At 40.9% G+C, this 24,336-nt stretch overlaps 1 protein-coding gene across 1 annotated transcript in view; it reads left to right on the top strand.

Annotated features, from left to right (window-relative positions):
* susd6 (sushi domain containing 6) overlaps window positions 1–24,336 on the top strand; it is a 31,295-nt gene that overhangs the window by 2,490 nt on the left and 4,469 nt on the right. Inside the window, exon 2 of the mRNA XM_072445664.1 lies at window positions 4,322–4,491. Coding sequence (XP_072301765.1) covers window positions 4,365–4,491 — 127 coding nt within the window. The 5' untranslated portion in view covers window positions 4,322–4,364. The remainder of the gene's footprint in view (window positions 1–4,321; window positions 4,492–24,336) is intronic.

Here is a 24,336-nt window from a genome sequence, read left to right as displayed (position 1 = left end):
GCTGCAGCAGCAGCCTGCTGGCAGTCGCTTTGTCTGGCTGCTGCTGCCTTCACTGAGAGAATGCAATACCAAACTAAACAAAGTGTCAGGATGTGACTTATCTGGACACATAGGCCACAAATGGTTGATAAATTGACAGTTTTTCAGACGGTGTGTTTCCGGCCCTGAAATTGGATTGAAAAATATTCAAACCTCAAGTCAATAGAGATTTTCCTTTTTTAAAAACCTAACATGTATATGACATCAGTTACCTGTTTGGTGGCAATGTTCAATTGTTCTGTCCCTGTCAAATAAACAAATTATCCATAATGATCATAAACCCACAATGATCATAAAAATATCTTTTAATACAATAGAATGCATTTTTTAACACAATATCCAGGAAAGGTCCAACATTGTTTTATTTTTTATGTGGATTCTTGCTCAAATTAGTGTTTAGTTTTAACACTTTGCCAATACACTGAGCCTTAAACGTACTGGCTTAGGTCCAATATGTTGCTTTTACTGACCACCGGACTAAAAGAAAGAGAAATAAAGGCACTGTACGTCTCTTACAGGTTTTCCATGAGTGGTTGAGGATTTTGTTGCAATTTCCAAAAATGTAATTCTAAAATCAGCCTCGCCCTATGTTTCCAAAACAACACCCTGGTGTTCTCTGGTGTCTAAACCATCGGCATCGACCATGAAAAAACTCGTATCTTCTCTGGCATTGATTTTTTTTTTTTTTTTTTTTATGTATTTATTTTTTCCCTATGCTTGAATGTGTTGTCATATACACTGCCACGTTTAAAGCTTTTAATTTACTATAAACTAGTCGCAGCTGTATTTATTTATGCGTTCTAAAACATGTCTTTATGTTCAGTGCATGGCATATATGTGTTATTGTGTGAAACCTAATCCCAATTATTATAACGTGTACTTGTAACAATCAGCTTTTTATGTTCTAACACAAGCCGCACTTCAAACATGATCACAAATACAAATGTGTGTATTCTGCAGGAGGTATACTGTACTATATGACGAGACTTCTCACGACATTAGGCCCTCTCTGTTTCTCTGCTCCCACACAACTTCAGAGCCACTTTGTTTCAGCAGTGGCAGTGTTTTTCCCCTCCTCTTCAGTCCATGAGCTGCAGACGTGAGAGTTTACACAGAGATGCCAGAGCCGACACATCCAGGCCTGCTGTTGCCTGCTCAGAACACTGCTCCTGCCTCTTTGTGCTTCTTTTGTTGAATCAGATTAGGTGACGTGAAGATAGACCATAGATTGTGAAACAGGTGTAACCCAAATTGAGTTTTTCACTTCTTCATGTCTGCATACTCGCAGGAAGTCTGTCGCACCGGGAAGCTGTGTGTTTACTGCAACTTCTGATGTTTGCATTGAATTTCATGTTCGTTGCGTGTTGGAAAGGTGGAATATTATTGTCTCATAAGAATGTTCCTTCTGTCGTTGAATAAAATCTATTCTATTTGAACCAGATTTTTTACGATTAAAGAGCTGGTGAAGTTTTCTATATATAAGAATTTACCTGCAAAGTCTGCTATACTAGAAGTTTAGCTTTACTTCAGCTTCTATTGTAAGCTGTAGTGCTTTTTAGGACACAATTGAGCCTCTTGGTCCTGCAAATCTAAACACGGAGCATTCCTTATTACATATAAAAAGCCATTGCCTCCCTCTAGGTCGGTATCTCTTTTAAATACTGTCCTTCTGTCATCTTGGGCCGCTCTTCTGTTCTCATGGATAGACGGTTAATGACAAACCCCTTCTCTCAGATGCATTCTTTATGTGAAAGCAATTAAGATAATTTTGCTGGAGTTTTCACTTTGCCAGTCAATACAGTGCCCTCCACTCTCTGAAGAGGTCAGAGCTGCATAAATGCTGCTGTTCCCATGTGGGTAGTTACATCCACCCATGGACTTTCAAGAAAAACGCCATTTCGATTTCGTCCTACATTTGACTTCTGTCCATGGAGTGGCTTTAAAGCGAGCTGCTGGATGCATGTCTTGCCATAAGATTCCGCAGAAAAAGGTGTGCTATTTTCATCCACCTGTTCTTTGGCGCGGCGCCGGAGCCAAAATGTCCTGCCAAATCCACTTCTGCGTCAATCTGCGGCACCAAACAGACCTTCGCCTTTGTCCAGCTCACAATGGAAACCAGAGTTTAATCTAAATATGCAAAACAACAAACATAAAGAAAATGGACACAAAAGCAGCCATTTCACCACCTGGAGGTCAAACATGTTACTTTGCTTGAACAGACTTGATTACAGTTCACTTTACGACTGTGGCATGACCGGTGGCAGGCGCAGCACATCTAAAAATCACATTATCGTCTCTAAAGTGCCGGTGCTGTGCCATTAGCGTAGCCATTAGCTCAGCAGCCCTGCCTGTCCGTAATGGGCCCTGCATGCTTTCTCCCGTGGACATGATGCTGTTCGCTCGCTGCTTTCCAACTAGATTCAAAGGATAAAACGCCATCGCCGCTCTGCACCTGCATTTTCCCATTCAAGCAAAAATCACTACCTCAAAATAACACCACAAACATGGATGATGAACCAAAGACACAGAGTAGACCAATGGTGTGAAGGCAAATGGCATTACATGGTGTCTGGAGAGAAAGGCAGGTCTTGATTGACAGCTCATTCTCTTGTCAGTAAGCCATACTACCATACAACGCTTTCTTTTCAAGCAACAAATATCGATTGTTGTTTTGTTTTTTAAAGAGTACACTGCATATTAATGAAAATGTAAACAAATATAAGCCACATTTTAGCCTAATTTCCATCGACAGACCTCCTGGCAGTGTGATGTGACCGAGAATAAAACCTACACATTAGGGCTGCAAGATCAATCAAATCCCAATTTGAATGGACATGAATTAGAGGGATTGCAATTTTTACCAGTACCATAATTAATTTCCTCCACAAACTATCCTGTCTTATTCTGCGTTTTATGATTGATACGTGGCAGGACAAATGATTTTATCCAGGCCACGAGGAAATATGATAAAAAATTTGCTGAAAAAAAAGTCCATTCCACCTTTTTAATGCACGGACAAAAGTGGACAGTATCGTGTTAGTACAAACATTCAACAATAACATGTTTGAATAAGAGTGACAAAAGACATTTAGGAACTGTATTGCACATACCTTTTTTATTGCACTGACCAGGAGCGAGGACCGGGGTAGGAGGGGTCTGCCGGCCTCTGCGCTCCGTGAGCAACCCGTTTCCATATAACATGCACAAAAGAGCTCTTTATTAGCAGGCCATTTTTGTTCTTGTTGACATCGGCATTAGCCTATGTAATGGACTGATGCTAATGGCCAGTACAGAGCGTAATTACAGTTGAGTGGTTAAGGCACAGTGCACGTATGCCAGGCTCCACGTGCAGCCGGCCGCAGTGTCGTGGGTTAGAATCCCGACTCTGACAATTTGCTGCATGTCCTCCCTTCTCTCTCATCCCCCATTTCGAATTCATCTGCCCTGTCTAATAAAGCCTGTGGGCCAAAAAAATAATGTACCTACGAGATTCTTGCCGACCGCACAGTCCACGAGGGCATCCCTTTTTCCAGAATGGATTCCACAAATTCAATAATGCAACGTTTATTGGGTATTACTCTATACTTTTATTCCATGATCTTCCCAGACTAAACATGCAAGGCCTATGTCTGAGTCTTCAGCCAATTTGTTCATGCACTATTGCAATTTATTCACTTTAGTTACACCTCCTTAAATTTTGGATGGATGGCAATTAAATCAAAAAGGAGATTTGAATGGATGTCGCAAGCACACGCTGCAAATTGTGAAATGCGATAATTTTCTCCACAAACATCAGAATATCCTGTATTCTTCTTCATAAAAATAGCTAACCTTGTAGTTTAGATCTGTCCAAAACATTCTTGTATTAGTTTGGCAGTTCAAAGGCCTATATCAGTCTTTTTGTCAATGCTCCTGGATGTGTTTTTAAAATGTGAACTTTTAGCAAAATCGTTGCACCCAAATTGTGCTGCCCTAATATTTTGATTTGATTGAATACAACAAAGTGTTTGTATTGTGTTGGACGTAACGTTGAAGTGCAGTTTGAGAACATGTACTTTCTCATAAACAGCTGAAGGACCGTTAGTCACACCAGGTATTCAGAATACAGTATTGAACCCGTGTACCTTTTATCTGTTGCCCAGCTGTTTCCTCCTCAGTCACTCTCCTTATAGCCGGCTCTATATAGTATCTCCCCCCAAGTTTGTTTTGCCTGTGATTACGTAATGCTGGCTGACTGCCTGTAGTAATCCCCACTCTATCTCTCTCTCTCTCTCTTAAACAGGTTAAAGCCGTAGAGGACTAGCCGCTGGTCTCTGGAGGGAAAGATGTGCGATGGGACCATGGGAGCCCTGTCCTCCTGCACTGGTCCGCACTCGCCGCAGACCGCCCACAGACTGGCTGCTTCGGCTCTGCTCCTGCTCTGCGCCCTGCTCCCTCACGGCCACGCTTCAGGTAAGCAGTGCACAATCGATTCGGCCAACGCAGCGCTGTGATTTAACATGGTGAGGTAGCAAGCTCTGGTTTGGAGCTAGAGGAGCTGATCAGGTTGATGTGTGTACAGTAGGATAAAGGACACGTGAGCAAGAAGGCAATAATGATGTCGTAGCAAGACTCAGCATGGTTTTCTGAACCAAATACACCAATATGTTTAGTTTTTTTATGCAAACTTTTGAGGGACATTATTTTTGCAATAATTTTATCTTGAAGCGGTTTTCTGTTGCACTTGGTACATTATATAAAGCAGTGTAGCCACACATCCCTTCTAAGATATCAAACTTGATTCCGTTACTCATCAAATGGCTCGATACACCAGGCCAGTTTCGACCATATGAAGTCTGGTTTCAGTCAGACCTTTCTCTGTTACGGACACCATCAATCAATCTATCACTTTATTTGCCGTGGCTTTATTTATTTTATTTCCCGAAGGGCAATTTAAGCACTTTGAGCAGTTAAATGCAATATTAATAGAACAGCTCAAACAATGGCCTTAGTGCAGCTCAATCTGGGGTGACTAACAGCCTTCAGGACAAAAGTGTTCTCCGTGCCCTGCAGCCTGAGCATCACAGCCAGCGTCTAAGAGGATCCAGGTGAACTCTGAGACACTCTCATAAGCCTAGTTTTCCCTAAATTATTTCCTACGGAAGATGTAAACGGGCATTTTAAAACCTTTTTTTAGTTTTTACAGCTTCATATTTATCGTTTCCTAACTTTACTTTATTTTACTTTACTTCACTTGAAACATTAGGTGATTTTTGCACAAAACTCCTGGTGAATATTTCCTGGTCTTAAACCAAATGTTTCAAATGGTGTCCTGTGAGCAGTTGGAGGTTCTTCTTTCGCTCTCCACTCGGACAAATCCTTTTTGATTTAATGATCTAGCTTTACTCTGGGGTCACTAGGGTTTCTCTGTGCCTCTGAGGATGGCTTGAACTTGAGTCCCAGTCCCACCGGTCCATTGACCACCTCTCTAATGACCCACTACAGCCCTCCTCTATCGAGTGAGCAGAGGAGGATGCTGTTTGCGGTCACGCTGTTGTCATAAGGTTTTAATCAGCGCTGACATTTGGAGTCCTGGGAGGCCCTTTAAAGCGGCGTTTGCTATTACCCCTCGCCGGCCAGGATGAGGTCTAGTGTTTCAGCTAAGATCTAGGCTTATTATCTGCGAAACAGCAAATTGATTCGATTGTGTGGATTAGTGCTGGCACATTTGCTTTGGGAATTTAAGTCATTCAAGGTTACGTGTTCTTCTGTAGCAGCTCGTAAGACAGTGTTTTCTTCTTGTTATTATTGATGTCGTGTATAGTTTTATTTTGATTCTAAATGAAAATGATCGACATCCACCTGTAAATTCCTGTATGTCCTTATGTGAAAGGAAGAGAAGCATGCATTGTTCATAATATATCGATCTAAGCTGAGCACAGCTGAAGTTGAAGAGAAGGAGTGGATCTATGGTACATAGCAAAACATTAGCGACAACAGGCTCCAATATACTTTATCTACTAGGTACAAATGACGCAGTTTTACACACTTTAAGCCTTTTCTGTACAAAAACAGAAAATATTTCTTTGCTTTGTGTGATTCGCAACCAAATGCCCTCTTAAGCTCTCTGTAAAGACTTAAGCGAATAAATCGGTTTGGATTATTAACATTGTCAGTATTAAAACATGCAAAACCAACATTAATCCAGAAATGAGCATAATAAGTATTCTGTAATGATATGCGTTTCTTTCTCATGCTAGCTTTCCTCCTCCTCCCCTCCCCCGTCGATCACCAGCACAACAACAGCAGCAGCAGCAGCTTGTGAAATGTGCCAGATGTCAATTGCTTCAGAGCTGCCCGTGCCCATGTTTGTGTTCCCTTTAATGCCTTAAATACATATACCATGATGAGCAACACTGGGAATAGCAGCGAGGCTTGATCAGCACTGTACATCTCAAGTGTTTTGCTTCCCTGCTCCGCCGCCTCTTATGTAACACGCATGATTCAGTGCAGGGGCCGGCATCCCGCTCACGTTCTACCGAAATGTGTGTCCTCAAATCCCCGGCCCACGTGCGCGCCTCTGCTAGATGGATATACAGTGTGCGGTCGCTCTCTCTGCACTGCCGTTGCGATGGTGGTTGCGATTTGTGACCGCTATGCTCGGATAAGAGCGCCACGGTGAGTCACTAAATCAAAAGCACGAGCGGACTACGCCTTTAAGAGTAACACCTCCGTGATACAAAGGCACAGTTTGTCCTGTTACTGTTTACATCTGCTTTGTTTACCATCATAATAGTAGCCACTGCCCGTCTTCTCCGTATAAGCACACATTTGATTTGTTTTGTAAAAAGATCCTTTGAACTTCCTTTAAAATAAACCCAGAATATGCAGACATTTTATAGCCTTTTGGTGAAGGGAAAACGCATATTCAAAAGACCTAAGTAATAGATGTAGTTTAGGCACATGTTGAAATAAGAATGGAAAATATTTGCATTTTTAATTCACGCTTTGGAGTGAGCTGTTGAATAATTTATGTCAACACTACATGCCCGAACTGAACATAGCATTTCGAAGATCACATTTCTTGGCTTAACAGTTGAAAAAGAAGACTCTAAGCCAAATGAGCCAAGTAACTGCAACAATATTGAATAACACAAACACAGCGAACATGTATAAAAACTATAAAAACTCAGAATTGGTCATATTCCACTCATCGAGGCTTAATATATTAAAGCACATAATTCTGTACTTTTGAGTTCTCTTTTTGGTAACATTCATATTGTTTTTTTTGCCAACATACATTATTCATAGGATAATCCCATGATGTGTGGCAGAGATGTTTTGGCTCGGAAAATGTCCATGAATAGGAAATGTCATTGGCGCTGATGTCCCTTTTCCAGACAGTGGCAAAGTAAAGAGAAATGCCAAACGCATTTGGCCAAGACACAAAACTAACTTGACATTTTTTGAATAAATAATAGACTGTAAAAATGGGCACAATTTACATGGTCTGAAGAATGGACTCTAATTTATAATGCTGTCTCACTGACTTGTTTAGTTGATGCAGCTGTTTATTGCTAATGCTGTATATTTTAAGAGATCAGATCAGAGCACACTCTGTACTTGCAGCCTAGACTTGAGGTTATTAAACAATGAAAGGAAAAGGTTGAAACTTCCCCGGTGGCCCCGTGTCTGGACAGGACAGAGATGTTATGTACCTGCTCAAACACTTCAGAGGTATTGACACATATTTGGATGTTCATTGTAAAACAGTATGAGAAGTAATCATTCTTTTATTTTGCTGTTAGACTGCCAGAAAATGGCAATGCCATTTTTTTTCCAGTGCATTGATCGAGCGTGACTGATTCCTCACTATAAAGCCATAACCGGTTCTGTGTCCTTTCCGGGTCGTTCTGACATCCAGTAATGCTGCCTAAACTTCCTCTTATGGTGTCAGTTGTTTACAGTATGTCATTTAGGGTTATTTCTGGGCTTTAGAGGTGATTCAGGAGGGAAAATATGGGATTGGAACTTGGATTCAAGCCACAGGGGTCTGTGTTTTCACAGCTTTTGAATCACAGTCTTTTTTTATCATCTAAAAGTAGTCATTGAACCAACATCTTCTCCAGATGAATGATAAAGCTGGACAGGTAAATCCCAACGAAGTCTCCCACAAAGGGATCAGCAATGACGTTTACAAGAACATGTGTGAGAACGGGAAATGGCTCGCCATTAAAGGAAAAACAAGAGTCAAAGGCGAAGGCGGAGAGCAGGGGAAAGGGCCTGCTCAAATTCCTCAGAGATTCATGCATCAACCAGCGACTATTTTGCTTTCATTTTTCTTACCCTCATAAAGTCTTTTGTTTCAAACATTTGCATCTGACCAGCGCACAATTATCTTTCTTTTTAAATGTGGAATTGCACAGAGGAAGAATGTATGACAACTCCCCTGCTCACTTTAATAACAGACTACACAGCCCAGTGGCCAGCATCGCGTCATGCCCGAGACCGCAGAGGAAAATATTCTGAATGCCCAGCGTCTTTCAACACGACAAGACTTTTATACGTGTTGCTTGGTCTAGTCTAATAAAAGGATTGTGGGGGAATTGGACCAAGATGTCTCAAGTATTTCAAATTATTTTTGTTGGATATCTATAGGTTTGTGGTGTCCACCATTTTAAATATCTGATTCAAATACTGTAGGTCCCTTTTTTGTGAAGTTGAGCTTTGTCAATGTAAGTACAATGAAAGACTAGTGCCATAGCAATACACACGTTTGTATGGGATTTCTTGTATAGTTGTGGTTACATGCCCGATAATATCTTTACTTTTGTATGTATGAGTTATTTTCAGCATCTCCCATGAGAACTGTTAAGTTTGTTTGTATACTAATTGTTTGCTGATAATTTGCACTTGAACAAACATGGCTGCTGCGCTGGTCTGAAACTGTTCCCCGAAGCCCTGTTAGTCCTGGTGGTTTCCAAACGGCGAAGGAAGAAAAGCATTGCCTTTTTTCTTTCTGAAACGTGAGAACAATGAGGGCTTTTAGGAGGGAGGAGGAGGAAGCCACGGGCCAAACCACAGCAGACCGTAGCGGCCGATGCTAACCCTCCCTCTCTGCGCGTGTGCAAGTGTACGTTATATGTATGGAGCCCTTTCCCAGTCCTGTTTGTCTCTGTGTGGACTGGAGCCATTAGCCAGGTGAGGGCGCAGAGCATTAGCGGCGGTCCGGTCGAATCCATCAGCTTTTCCCTTTCATTACCTGTGCGCGTATCGCTCAAGCCATCACTCTCCTCGTGCCGCTGTCATTTTGCAGCGCGGCCATTTCAATCAGACCCAAGAGGGAACGTTTAATGTCTTGCCGGGCTCTAATAGACTCCATAGAAACACTTTACACATTTAGAAGACAGTTCAATTACTTGTAGAGAATCCCAAATGGGTAGGATTATTGTTAGCAGGTGGGGTGATGGCTATCGTTATTTCAATTTAGGACCATTGGGTGCACTATTTAACCAGACATTTTAAATTTTAATTGCATTTTCTGTAGATTGGCACATTTTTAATGAGATCAACTTCTTTGACATAATTAAAGGTTCAGTTTTGAATTGGGACTGAATGCATTGTGCTTTTCAATTTACTCAGCCATTACAAACTCTAGACTATAAGTGAACCTTATACATTACTGACTATTCCTAATTTAGAAACCATTATATCGACCTCTATCATTGATGTGCTTTGCGGTGTGTGTAAGTCCACACAGACTGAAGTATTTGCCTCTACATTGCCAGCTTTCATCTCACTTTAAATAATATGGATTCCTCAGCTTTGTGAGAAAAGGAACTGGCCGTTATTCTGATGCCAACGCACAAAGATCAATACTGCTGTTGTGTTTTCAAGACCAACTGACAGACTTCAATACAAAATACCAAGTTTGAAGTAAAACAATGTTTCAAGTTTTGCATGCTTCATTCTCAGGCTACTTCTTACTGTTAATCCAAAATAATCTCTAACTGCAAAAGTGACACACGCTATTCTCAGCAAATGGTAATGTTTTAAATGAAGAAAAAATGTTTAATGCATCACTACAATGTTTATTAAGACATTTCTACATTAGTCGGTTGTGACACTTAATGGTCTAAGTCAGTTGTAAGTTGTTTGGTTCTTCTCTGAAGCAGCAGGCAGTCCTAATGATATCCAAAGGGCCTCATCGGAGGGACTAGCCCGCTGAGTCGAGGACAACTCTTGACTAATGAGCTGCTAAATATATCCTGCAGTCTCTCCTGTCTACTCCTGCCGCTGCCTCTGTAAACACTCCCAAACTACAATTTTCTTAAACTAAACTGGTTCATTACTGTTACATTACCTCCCCAGCATGCCTTGCCTTCAATGTGCACATTTTTATACCCACGACCGAAGCGGCGTAGGTCGGTTCTCGTGACGCCGTTAGTCAACACCAGCGGCATCGTGTTCTGACAAGTTCATCCTCGTGCACACAGAAGGCATTGATCAACCCACACTGCTAGCGTTAGCCAATAGCTGACACACACAAGCTACGCGTTGCCAGACTGTGATTAACCGCTATCAGAGCTTCTGATGTGGCATTCAATGAGCGTCTGTATGGAGACTTAATATTCAGAGTAATATAACGGATCAAGCAGGAGGTATGGTAAGATAAGAGCCTGTATATTAATCCAGCAGTTTAAAATGATTAGTTTCCTTGAGGTTATTTTTCATACATAATAGCATTTGATTTATTTTTGCTCAAGACTGACAGATGAAAAAAAAATAATTTGAAGTAACTAGTGCAGGCAGAGTAAACATACCAAAATATCTTGAAGTACAGTGAAGTGGCTCCACAGTAGGCATACTAGAACTACACATTTTGGCAAAATTGAACACTTTTTAGAACAGAACAAACTGTACTTGGATCAAGAAATGTCCAGTGTTCGCGTCACCGCCAACTCAATCATCCTCTGAAAACGATTGCATGTTTTCACGGGTGGTGTCTGCACTTTTTTGTCCTGTATTGTATCATCACTAAGCTATAGCATATGTTCTGGGGAGGATTGTTTTTACTCTTGCAAATTACCGTGAGCCGTGCCTGAAATGTCACAAATCACACGTTACCTAATATGTGTTGTCTCTTTGTAGCATTTACCACAGCTAACCAGCGCTAATGACTCTAGCAGTCTTTTCTAATTAGCGGCAAAGTTGTCCATCTTTTTTTTTTTTTTTTTTTTTTTTCCCCCCCCCCCTCATCTAGTGGACTTGTCTGCGTTGCACAAAGTCATTAAAAACCGGCGGAGTGTTGAGCTGACAGCGGCTGATACGGAGCCGAGCCAAAGGGCAGGGCTCGACATGTGCTATCGCGCTAGCATTTGTGCGGCTGACAGAGGCGGAGGTGAACCGCAGCTGTTTCCCTTTAAGTCAGTTCTGCACAAACGCTGTCCTCACTATCTCTGTAATGGGCAGCGTGTATCTAGTTCTCAGAGTTCAACTGCAAGCCTATAGTCCGTGTTTTCCAAAGTCTTGAAAGTGTTTGGATTCATTAAAAGCTGGTATGGCTGTGAAGCATATTGAAATGTATAGGGTTATGGCGATATTGTAGGGAAAGACACTCGCACCAGAAATGTATACTATACATCTGCATGGTGGGTCAAGAGGTTACGTAAAATTAGGCAGGACTAGACTGGATGCCGACTAACGAGCAGTGTATTTGAGCGAGCGCCGCGTCACCTTTGCCCCGATTAACACTAGAGCTGGGTTTCGATTCAAATTTTCAAGGATCGATTCGATTCCGACTTTTACGTTTCAAAATAGTTTTTTTTCCGATTTCTCAGATCCCATCCGATTCGCTCCGATTTCAATCTGATTTCCGTTTCGATCCGATTTCGATTCGATCCGGGGGTTAATGTTATTAAAAATGAAAAATGTATTTGAACCGTTTCCTTCACTTCATGACTGTGTAGAGAAGCAACATATTAAAACTAGTATTATATCAATATTTAACAGCAATTCTTACAAGTATTGGTAGTTACTGATGGCTGGAAGACTGATGAAAAGGTTAAGGATCAATCTACCTTCAAGAAAGATAATCCAGGAGTCCTGAATTATCTTTCTTGAAGGTAGGTTGAAGTTCACTGAGGGAAATGTAGAAAATAATTTTAATTAATAAAAAAAAAAAAGATCTTTGGACGTACGAATCGATAATCGGTCATTAATATGCGAATCGATTTAAAAAACGGAAAATCGATTATTTCAACCCAGCTCTAATTAACACTATACTTTAGTGTTGACAATATCCAGCACAGTCGGTCTATACGGCATGTCTGTGTGTGTCCAGTGCTGGCTAATCTGGAGCATTATGCCTTAAGTACTGTTCAATATTTCCTGTGTACTTCCTGCTTGGCCTTGGCGCTGCCCTGTCCTAGTGGTTGTGATGTAAGCGGTTCATTAGAAACACTGTGGACTTATTTAGCGTCCACTTGGCCCCGGTCCACGCTAAAGCGCTCTGCTCGCATGACATTATCTGCAAACGGCTCAGCAAACGGCAGGCCACGGTGAAGAACTTGGTGTATATCGGCAGAAGTAGGTTTTTAAATCTGTGTAACTCATTCCTAGCGCTCAGAAACCCTTTGGAACATCTTCAGTATTCACAAGTATTCATTTTTGACTTGTGCACGGCGCTGAAACGGCTTTATTCATACGACAAGCAACAGCCAATCAAGTACTCTATAAACTATAAACATGAAATTGACTCTTTTACAAAAAAAAGTAACTTAAGTAACTTTTTGCGAGATTGCAGGTTTTATTGTATACCAATCCAAAACATACCTCGTTGTTTTGGTTCATCCTACATATTTAGTTTGTCTGTTCATTGTCAAGTAGTCGGACAAGTAGTGTGTATTTGTGTTTATCTAGAAGACCGTAAATCAACCCCGCTCTGAGGATACTAACACTACACTAGGTTAGACTCTGGCAGTTATCTTTTCATGTCTGTATAATATAAAGCCTTCTGCAGCTCCATAGACTTCACTGAGCATCAATCCCAGACGGATCGGTGAATGAGAAAGCAAGTAGACTGTCCCATATTTAAATGTGCCTGTTATGATGGTATAAAATGAACAACTGCACCGTTACTAGGGTTTCTAGGTAATAATAATGTACGTTTATGGGCGGTGTTGGCAGCAAGCCTACTTTTTCACTGACCACGCAGTTTCATCTCTTTATTTTATTTGCTGTGTATGAGTTGTAGACTGGAAAACACACTGTACTTTGCACTTTCCTCTTTACCACAAATGGCTTTATACCTTCCCCTTTTATGGCAGCTCATTTACAGGCAACCACAACACTATTTTAATAATAAAACATTGGACGGTTGACATTAGTTCTATAAAAGAAATTCCCCTTTTAATCCGATCGCACTTTAAACGGTTGCATATATGAAACCTGCTAATCGTTTAGTTTAGACTGATTTTGATTGCAGTTTGTGTCTCGCTTTGGTTCAGCAGTTCATACTTCAGTCATCTCTCAATTATTAAGGCTCCTAAAGGTGTGTGAAATTAATCTTGGTTTCGAATCGCAATATTTGATAGAACAACTGTTATAAATGTATTGTCTTTGGTAAATGAACGCCAACAGCAAGCTCTGCCGTTTAGCCTTTTCTCAGCAGTGGCAACGGTTCAAAAGGTTGTCCACCCCGTTAGTTGGCTGCCATTTGTGCAGACACTTGCCACAACAGTTGCTCTATAAAGTGCAATTGGACCCTGCGTGCCCCGCGCTGACAGTCGACCGGCCGCAACAGTAGTTGTATTGTTGAGTTATTGGACGTCTAATGCCGAGCAGTGTGGGACGCCATCTTCATCGCTTCTCATTTATGCTTGTTTGACTTTAATTAAATATCTGACAATGTAATGGCTTGTTCGCAGAGTCTATGTACTCTCCATAACTTGTGACTGTTCCCTGAGCCCCGCTGTGCAAATGCAATGGACTTGTTGATCAAAGAGGAGTTGAAGCCAAGTTCAGTCCAACAGAGGCTTCACTGTTGAGGGAGTTGTTTGTGGAAATACTGTGACGCAGTTGAGATATGTCATTCATTCAGGGGACTTTCACACCTGCACCTGCATTTGTTCAGATTGAAGCAAACTCTAGTGATAATGCAGTTCTTTTGGGCTGTTGTGAAAGTGTGACTCCAGAAGGTCTTAGTACGGCTGTAAGCAGATTCCAGTGAGGGATCTATTGTGATGTGGACGCCAATCAGCCGCTTTTACTTTCATACCTAAAAAAATAAGATAAGATATGCCTTTATTTGTCCACACAATGAGGAAATTTCGGTGTTGCAACGCAAGTAGATACAGAAGTAAAAGAACAGACAACTTATAGGAAGCTTTAAAAAACACTCTTAATAGAAAAACTCCTATAGACAGAACCTCTCACATTCTTAATAAGGAATAGAGAGAAAATCAAAAATACAAAGATAAAATAATAATAATAATCCTTTATTGTCCACACATGGGGAAATTTTATTGTTGCAATGCAGGTAGATACAGAGGAAAAGAACAGATAATAATAGTGATAAAGTAAACACTCTTATTTACAGTAGTTATATGCGCATGAATATGACACATGAAATCTTCCGTACCGCGTGGCAATAAAAACTGGAGTAATGGACCACAAAGTATTGCATAGTGAGAATTATTAATCCATTTTTTAAAATTTTATTTTTATATGCCTTTTTATTTGACAGGACAGTTTAGCATGAAATGGGGGTGAGCGCAAATTGTCTGAGCCAGTAATCGATCTTGTGACGCTGAGGCTGAGCTTGTAATAATGTTTAAATATTTAGTCCACAAAAGTCTTACTTTTGCAAGCAATGTGGGTGCAAATTAAATAGAAATTAACTCTACATTATTCCTGACATTTGAATGTTGTGCTCAACTGAATTGGTAAATATTCTAAGGCTTAAGCAATCAGAAACCATTGCATAGTTCCATGTAATTCCTGTCGAGATGATGCATTTTTGTTGATTTTGCGACTGACATTTTTGGGTATTGCAAAATATGATCACCCAGTGCAATGTCTGTAATTCAAACCATTAAATATGACGTTGAAAAGAGACCAAAACACGGTTGTAAAGTGATATTCCTGCTCTATTGTAGTTACGTTTCGTGTTCGACTTAAAACACAACAAAGCCATTTCTGCACATTTTGGCACATTCTCGACGCACTGTTCAAGATTTGTGTCAACATCGCCCACCTGTACCTCTTGTAATCTAGACGCTTAAAGAGGCCTGTTGCCCTCTGGACGGGACTCCCCCCTCACTCTCACCTTGAACAAATGACACCTGCTGAAATATTAGTGGATCACAGTTGCGCTGACAGCATTTGGGTGGGTGGGTGGGTGGGGGACACACGTGTGCTTTTGGGAGGGGTCCCGCACATGCTTTTGTTCTTGCTCTGAAAGCTGAGCGGGAGGAATGTTTGCCTCCCAGCTGTCCTGCCACCCGAGGGAGAGGGAGGGTAGGGGGGCTGTCCCGGTTCAGCTCGCATGCACCCATCTGCTCTGTACTGGCTGTTAGGATCGTGGACCTTTTACAATAGAAGTCCTGACCCCCTGCTCTGGCCCACAATGGATCTGTATGCATATTTAACCCTTCAGATGCAAAGTCTGTTGTGCTTTCAGAGGCACGCTGCTTAAATCTGCCACAGTGACCCTGCCCAGTGTAACGCGGGACAATGGGGTTTCAAAGAGGAGCACGTGGCCGGTAAAAGCGGCCGAGTGAGAGGAGAGGGGAGTGGGTCAAAGGAGGATGTTTCTGCTTGTGGATGTTTGGAGACCTCCCTCACCTCCAAGAGCCGTTTGATGCAGCTGCAGGAAGAGAGTGACTCTGGTTCATGCTCTGACAAATTTCCTGTTTACACTTGTGGCTATTTGCACTGTAATGTCTGTTATCAATAAAACATCGGTAATTGCTTTCTTTTGAGTTATTCCACCCCTCGCCACAGCGCAACATGGCCAGGTTTTGTGCTAAATTCAGGCTTAAGGACTAGCATTAAAAAGTAGACTTGATGTGGAGGAAGACCAGGGCCATATATCAAAACATCAATGTTGTGATGTTGTTTTGAAGATGTGCAAAATGTGATAATAGAATTTATCATTTATTGTTAAAAAATGCTACAAAAATAGCTGATTGAAAATTTAAAAAGTTATAATGTAAACTTTCAAATAAGGGTACAAGGTGGTATTTATGCATTTTGTGATTCGTATTACAGACATTTCACATTTTTCTGATAATTAAACCTAACCTAACATGTTTAAATACATGTTTCAGTACATTTCTGTTGGGTTGACAACATATCATCTGACTATCGTTAAAGAGATTCATTTTTGTCAAAATCTCCCACTCTATAACTATATAAACTGTTCTCATTTGTAAAGGCAAAAGAACATGTCGCAGGTGGACCAAAACTGTTCACTTTGGATTAGAACAAATATCTGATCGTATATTCTTTTATCTGTTCTATCCGTGCATAACCGGCCGCTACCGTGCGAAGACTCATACTTGAACATCCAATTTTACCCTTTCTCTTTTTGCCATATCAAAGTTTCACGTTCTAAATGTCCACAGCAAATACTTCCAGAATGCCGGCCTGCTCTATACATCCTTATTGATATAGTACATTGGTACTTTTGACAACTGCAGGTGCAGGTCTAATCCTTAGAACAAACACACTTCAGCCCCTTCTGCACTTCCTTCTCCATCTTCTGCCACCTCCTCCACACGCCGTTAGTTTTCTCATTTACCTCCACCCACAGGGAACCCAAAAAACCACCTCAATTAGGGGGGGGAATGCTTCACGCTTCCAAGGCTGTTATTTGTTCTGCATTCACAGTTTTACAGTGACACAAAGCAGTCTTTTTGTACACGGCTTTCTCTTCTTTTCCCCCATAACCTTTTCAGCTTGTATGTGCGTGACCATCTCGCCCTCTCTCGCACTGAAGGCGAACTCTAAACCGCCAGTATCACTTACGCTGACTTCAAGCGTACAAAGTTACGGGCCGCGTCTCCCGCCCAGGTCATCTCACACCAAATGTCCCGGACCAAAATGTCATCTGCCACAGTGTAAAGCCGGTGACGAAAGGGATTGTATTTACAAAGCATATCATTTAAAGTAGTTTGAAATATGATTGGAGTGGCTCTGTACACACATGGCTTTGGGTTACAATATATTAGCTACGTAATTGGCTTTAAGATCTGGCTACTTCGTCACAGTGCATTTTGGATCATGTTTTCGATAACTGAGAAGTGTAATAAAAGTGTAATGTCAAAAGTAGGCCTGTGCTGCTATTACTAAAAAAGATACTTGGTTGTAAAGAAATACATGTAAGAAATATTAAACGCACACGTCTGATGTGCCTTTAGAATACATGTTGGTTTGAACACAATCCTAACGTCGCAATAATGGGAAATTGTACAATAGTTAATTTACTTTTTTAATATAATACCATGTGCTGAGAGATGAGAACTACTCAAGAAAAGGTCCAATTGTGTCTTTTTATTCATGTAATTTTTTTTCAGTATCTATTTGTACAAAGGAGTATAGTTTGGTACTGGTTTTCGTATCGATTTGATTCAACTATAAAAGACAATTAACAAGAAAATACTATATAAACATGAGGCTTTGTTCTGCTCAAACTGTCTTCTTTGTCTTCATATTAGAACAACAGATTGATGATATTATTACAGCACCTTTTCTGCCCCCAATCCCAGGCTCCGCTGCCTTTAACAGCTCAGTGAAAATCCCTCTCAGATTAGTGCCAAAGTGTGACAAAATAACAAAAAAACAACACGCTCATCCCACTACCGCCACAACAGCAGCGGACACTGGATCGGCGCCAACATCGAGACCACAACATATTTACCGCGACGAAGAGAGCATCCTCATCCTCTTGGCCTTTCGCTTTAATCCCACCCCTGCCCCCTTTTGGACACTGTACCACCCTGTTTTATAGCCTATTGTTCTGGCAGATGGCTCTACAGCGCTCCCAGCCTGTCACGGAGAGTCACTTCATTTTTCATAGCTCGGAGTGTAACCCTTGACTCTCCCTTTGTCGCGGCGATGATTTTTTTTTTTTTTCCTCGTGTGTATGTGCCCCTCCCCCGCCGCTCTTGGCAAGCGGAGGTATCAGAAGGTAACAGATGGAGAAAGAGATATTCACAGCCTGGACGTGCTCTTGGTGAACCGGCAGGAGGATTTTTACACCCCCATGCCATGACCCCCAGTGTCTCCTCTGGGCTGGACTAAGGAGATTCAGGTTGGGATTAGGCGCCATCCTGATTCCTCGATCAGCAAGAAGCATCTTGTTTTTTTACATTTTTTAAAGGGACAATGCCATTTATTTCTGTAATGCCCTAAATCCCAGTAGCAGTTGCCTTGATGGTTGACGATGAAATAATGGAGAAGCAGATTAAACAATGTTCACAAGAGTTTAGTAAATGGATAACTGTCCCAGCATCCCTTGTCCTTAGACCCTCCTTCTCAGAGAGGAGGAACTGTAAAACCCTGTAGGGAAATGGTAGAAACCTCGAGGGGAATCTCAGTGATAGAGAAATCCTACTTTGGGAACAGACATGTATATGATCCAGGACTGAGGCACTTCAATTTGCAGATCAACTGTGGAGCCAGAACCACTCGGGAGGAGAGAGGGTGTTTCATCTAGTGTAGAGAGAGTTCATCTAGTGTAGAGAGAGTTCATCTAGTGTAGAGAGAGTTCATCTAGTGTAGAGAGAGTTCATCTAGAGTGGAGAATATTCCTCCAGATCTACAGGTCAGGGTCATGAGATGGGGCGTCTCATGGTGCGGTCGTCACCGGGGCAGCATCAGGCGAGGCCAATTTATTTGTAGAGCACAATTCGTACACAACAAGGCCATTCAAAGTGCAGCACATAACAAAGAAAAAATGCATTAAACTCACAAAAAAGATAACGACATAAAAGAGGAGAGTGCACATGAAATCGTCAGCAGTGTCTGGCACAGTGCCAAAGAGAAAAACATGTGAACAGCCATGAGCATTTACAGGTGAACTATAAGACTGAATATTGTTGATGGGGAAAGTGGGAAGATGCAGAGGATGGTGCTCAAGGTGTTGTATAGTTTAATGGTGCCTTTGTGGTGGTCTATAGAAAATAATGATGTGTCCAATCTCAATCCAGTATTCCTGTATTGATTCTGTAATGGATTTTAGTTTTTACAAATGGCCACCGAGGTCCATTCTCCAAATATGTTTGTCAAAACACACCACCACTAAAAAGAAAAACGTTTCTTGAATAGTTTTAAAAGGTCAAAACAGTGACATCAATCCCATCCTCCACAATTAAGTCAAAAACCACAACAGCGTCTCGTTTTGTCATTGTTGATCAAAATATCACATTTGCCCCTGAACAAAATCCATTAGTTCCTTGGCTGAATATTTTTGTTGGATTGCTCTGGCTTTCTTGTCTTCATTTATTTTTGATGTTCTAATTTGCGAGTGAACAAATGCTGAAGAGTGAGACACCATTTGTGTTTATGACTCATCCTCTTATGCTCAGAACAACACGCCGCGGTCTGTTTGGCAGGACTTTGATCACATACACTCCACTCTTACAAGCACCACAGATTGTTATACATAAAATATACTGACCTTGCCATTACTATTTGTATTCTGTATCCTTACTGCAGGTTTCTTTGCGTACTTGCCCTACCCAGCGTATGGAATGTACTGTTTCGACTGCTCCTGGCTGCACTTGTTCAGTCTCACTCGACTTGTCCCAACACGTCTCCTTTTGCCTGGAGCGCTTCTACTTTCTGCATAGACCAATGGCTCTCAAACTTTTCAGACCAAGTACCACCAAAGAAAATATTAAGAGGACTACACAATTGCTTTACTAGTTCCAAACAAGGACAAAAGAGAACCAAAATGTGGAATAAAAAGGCTTTATCTTTTATGTAGAGAAATCGCCGTACCACCAATGTTTGACAAACACTGGCATAGCTTGGCCAGTTTCTAACCTTCACTATGAAAAAATGTAAAGCAATCTTATCATGGTGCAAAGATGTCACAAATGACAAGCGAGATTATAATCAGTTTTTTAAATAAAGAAAATACGTGACTACGATCTGCTTTGATATTATGCTGCTACAAATGCGATGGTCTTAGATCCTCAAATACGAGGCAATACTGTACCTTTTTCCCATATTACTTACTTACTTACACCTGTCATTACAAAAGGTGAACAATTACATGTACATGAAAGTAGGTTTTAAAAGCCTGTGAGCTCTTAACGGGTATGAGGAAGTACAGTTCAGCTGAAATAGCCTGCTGATCTACAGTCCTGAGCCACTACGATAACATCATAAATAATAAATAGTTTGTAACCTGGGAAACGGGCACAGCAGCACTGGCTTCACACAGTGTAGTGTATTTGTATATGACAATTTACTCTAATCTAAGGGTTTATGGACATAGAACATACTTAATTTTAATGCTGAATATATATAAATATTTATATACATATGTTTGTTTGTTTTTTAGATATTTTTTGCATTACACTTACAGAGGAATATTGTGCTAAAATGTGCCTGTAACTGTTTTTGTTGTGGTTCAAGTATCGCACTAAAGTGAATAGGCAAGACAATTGAACAGAAAAGGGCAATACAGTACTCTCATGCTCTATTCATTTTAAATTATCTTCTCCAAAGGAATGTACTCAAATATACTCCAAACTTTGGGACATTCGATAGCTTCTTGTATTCTTGACCGCTCTCCTGTTATTCGTCATTAAAACCCTTTATCATTTCTTACTAACTCTTCCCTGAACCGCCTCTTTAAGCTGAAGGCTCTGTGTTTAATTTCCTTTGTTCCTCCACTCTGCCCCAGTTCAAAAGAGAAGTGCCATGAATGCCATAAACACTAATCTCCCTTTGGCCGTCTGAATTGAGTCAACCACAAAAAACCCATAATAATAGTCCGCTGTGGCCTGGAGCATTTTTGTCCCAAACTGCCCCCCGTAGGCCTCACACTTAGGGGTCGTCAATTCATCACCTCCACCAAACCCTATTAGCATCCGCGCCTATTTAGAGGGTGTTTAGCCCCACTCGAGTGGCAGTCATGTCGCTAATTGCATTTCGAGCTCAAATGTGTGAAAGACAAAACAGCTGCTGGAGATGGCCCCGTTCAGACTGGAGTATTAGAATCAGGTGCTCAAATGTGCTCAACCGTGAAGTAAGACACAATATGAGGAGTTTAGGTCTTAAGATGTACTGCAAGTATAATCTGGCAAAAAAAAATCACTTACCGTATTTTCTGGAGTATAAGTCGCACCAGCCAAAAAAAAGCATAATAGAGAAGAAAATAACAAATAATATCACATACAAGTCGCTCCGAGTATATAAGTATAAGTTGCACCCCGGCCAAAACTATGAAAAAAGTTATAGTCCGGAAAATACAGTAATTTGATCAATATCGTGATTTGTTTTTGCGATTGCAGTTTTTTTTTTCTGGCCTCTTGTACTCTTGAACCAACAGGTGAGCAATATTGACAAAACATAATGGAAACGTATTTTTGCATCCATCAGTAATGTGCTGAAACGTGCCCTTATGTCTCCAATATCACTTTTATATATCCTTGTTTGAAGTATTGCACAGCACTTTTTGTGTTCTTTCTCAGCTCTTTTCGCTGCTTTCTAATTGTTTTACTATAGGTATTCAATCCTGTCATTCTGCTTCTCTTTGCCTACTACACGTCACTGTTTAACATGAACATTCAACTAAGCAACTTTACAAAAATGTATATAGTGACTAAATCAATAGAAATACCACATTGTTCTCTGCGCAAAGAACAGCACATCGATTATGATCTTCTATGTTACCTTTTGTTGTTGGGTTATTCAGATCATATTTACATTCCTGAGAACATTAAAGCCACAGTTTCTCTTCCGCATCGTTTGCAATCCTAGGTTTGACTGAAACACGTCAGGCCTTTGTTTACTCTAACAATCTTGGCTTTGGTCCCAACTGCGCCCATGCTATTTTTATCACGGTTACTTCTAATATGGCCTATGGAAAAAATCTTCATCAACACCTTTTAAATGATTTTACCTGTAGCCTTTTAGCTGCTAATTATACAAGCAGCAGTATTTATGAAACAAAGCCACACCTCACACTGTATTTTATCACACCAACAACATTCCCCACTGCCTTCAATAACTACAGAATATTATATTATTTAGTTTGATGCAGCTGAGATTGAAATAACACATCGTCATGACACATTTTTATACAATCACCTCATGGAAACCACTTCCTTTTGCAACAGCACTTTTTCCAGAATGAAGGCGTTTTTAGTCACAGCCAGCTTTACCATTCTAAGGAATAAACTATTGACACAGTACACAGTAAAAACATCTTAAAGTTGATTCAGACTGGGGATACTGATACTGGTGTCTGCGTCGATCCCGGAAAGCCTTATGTATCTGGTATTGGTGCAAAAATATCAATTTATCTGATCCCGTTTCGTCATATCCTGGTTTAATAAGACTGATCTGCTGGTTGGTGTTTGCATCTCATAATGTTTGAACCGTTATTTACACAAAGCAGTTCTGTAACAGTTGAATCCACATTGTTAATACAGGAAAATAAACAAGGACATTATAATAAGAAATGAGTCCCAGCGCTGATTTAATATCGTGTGCACAGCAAATACTCGAAACCAACGTATCGATATCGGTATCTGACCTTCAAACTCGACTTATTATAACTTTGTTTGAATCGGTGGATGTTCTAGAGTCTAGATTCTAATCATCGTTCAGGCAACGCCCAAAATGACGGGCACAAAAGCTGATTTTACTGAGCGTTTCCCCCGCCGCGCTCCTGCTGGGACGGCTCCGTTTACACAGGTGTCGCAGTGTTGTGTCAGGCCGTCTAAATCTGGCTCCCCCGTTTGCCTGGCTCTCGTTGTTTACCGCTAACGCTAAAACAAATCCTATTCTTCTTTCATATTGGAGTAACGCGCACACCCTTTCTGTCCTAGATCTTATATGGGGGATCAACGCTCAATTAAGCCAAGGTTCGCTTTGGGCTCATTAGATGGCTGCAAAACGAGATGCACTGACGACGCTGACAGCTTAATGAGCGCTGCATAATCAAGAGGAATTGCACGTATATACAAAAGCTCCCGTGACATTCGAGCGCGCCGTAGAGGCCTTCGCAGTCGCTGTCCCACCATCTTGTCATGTTGATGCAGTGTACGGTCCACGCTGTAGCCTAGTTTTGAGTAAGAATACCTCCGAGCCTTAATTACCAGCTCAACCTGTCGACTTCTGTGAAAAGTGGTGGGCAGTAGCAGGAGCCGGCGTAGAGAACATGATGGATAATACAACAAGAACCCTTTGTTATGGTAAAGAGAGTCTCCTCACAAGTAGAAATGGCCTAGTTCACCATCAGGACTTTACCTTTCCCTACGACTGTAAAATCCAATAGAACAGAACTACAGAAATAAGTTTATTGTGACAAAATATTTAAAACTGGTGCACCTTTAATTTGACTCCAGCGTTGACTACCAAATACTGTTGAGAATGAATAGTGTAAAAAAAAAATAATAAGCGTTGACCCTTTTGTCCTGAGCGCTGTTACTCTCCTGCTGACTCTACCTAACCCCTCCCACTTGTTTTTAGCTGCTCGATGTGCTTGAATTGCCTCTCGGGGACAAATAAAGTGAGATCCATGGATTAAGTGATTTTAATTTAATATCTTACTTGATCATTTTGCGATCTAGCCCATAGTTTTGTGACTAAATTATACTAAATATTGCTTTAACTGGGCACATGCATATATTTATTCACACTTCATATACAACACCATAAATGTTATTTGATTATATTTTACAGAAAGATTAGGGTTTACTGCGTATTGAAGACACTCCAGTCGTATTCGTTGCAGATCTATTTTTAAACTAGAGGCACTAATGATCTAAGGATGTAATTGGTTTGCAAAAGGAGATGGTCTTTCATAATTGCTTTAATAATACTCTGCATCGCGGTGAGGCGCCGGTGTCTGGACGTCACTGAACAGAGAACTCCACACTCTGTAAGAGAGACTCAATAAATCTACCTGTCTTTGTTTTTTATTTGTAACGATACACAGACATGTGGGTAAATATCACATTGGTCGTTTTTGGTGGAAGGAAAGTGCAACAACCGGGAGAACAGTGCATTATGGGAGGTTAAACTAATACTAGATTCTTGTGCATTTCAGAACATGTTTGTAAAGGTCTGAAT

Source organism: Eucyclogobius newberryi, unplaced genomic scaffold, assembly GCF_026437365.1.
Source record: "Eucyclogobius newberryi isolate DKJ021-1_F unplaced genomic scaffold, fEucNew1.0.hap1 SCAF_1, whole genome shotgun sequence".
Taxonomy (NCBI): Eukaryota; Metazoa; Chordata; class Actinopteri; order Gobiiformes; family Gobiidae; genus Eucyclogobius; species Eucyclogobius newberryi.
The sequence above is the reverse complement of the archived record's forward strand: the minus strand, read 5'-3'. Positions and strand labels throughout refer to the sequence as shown.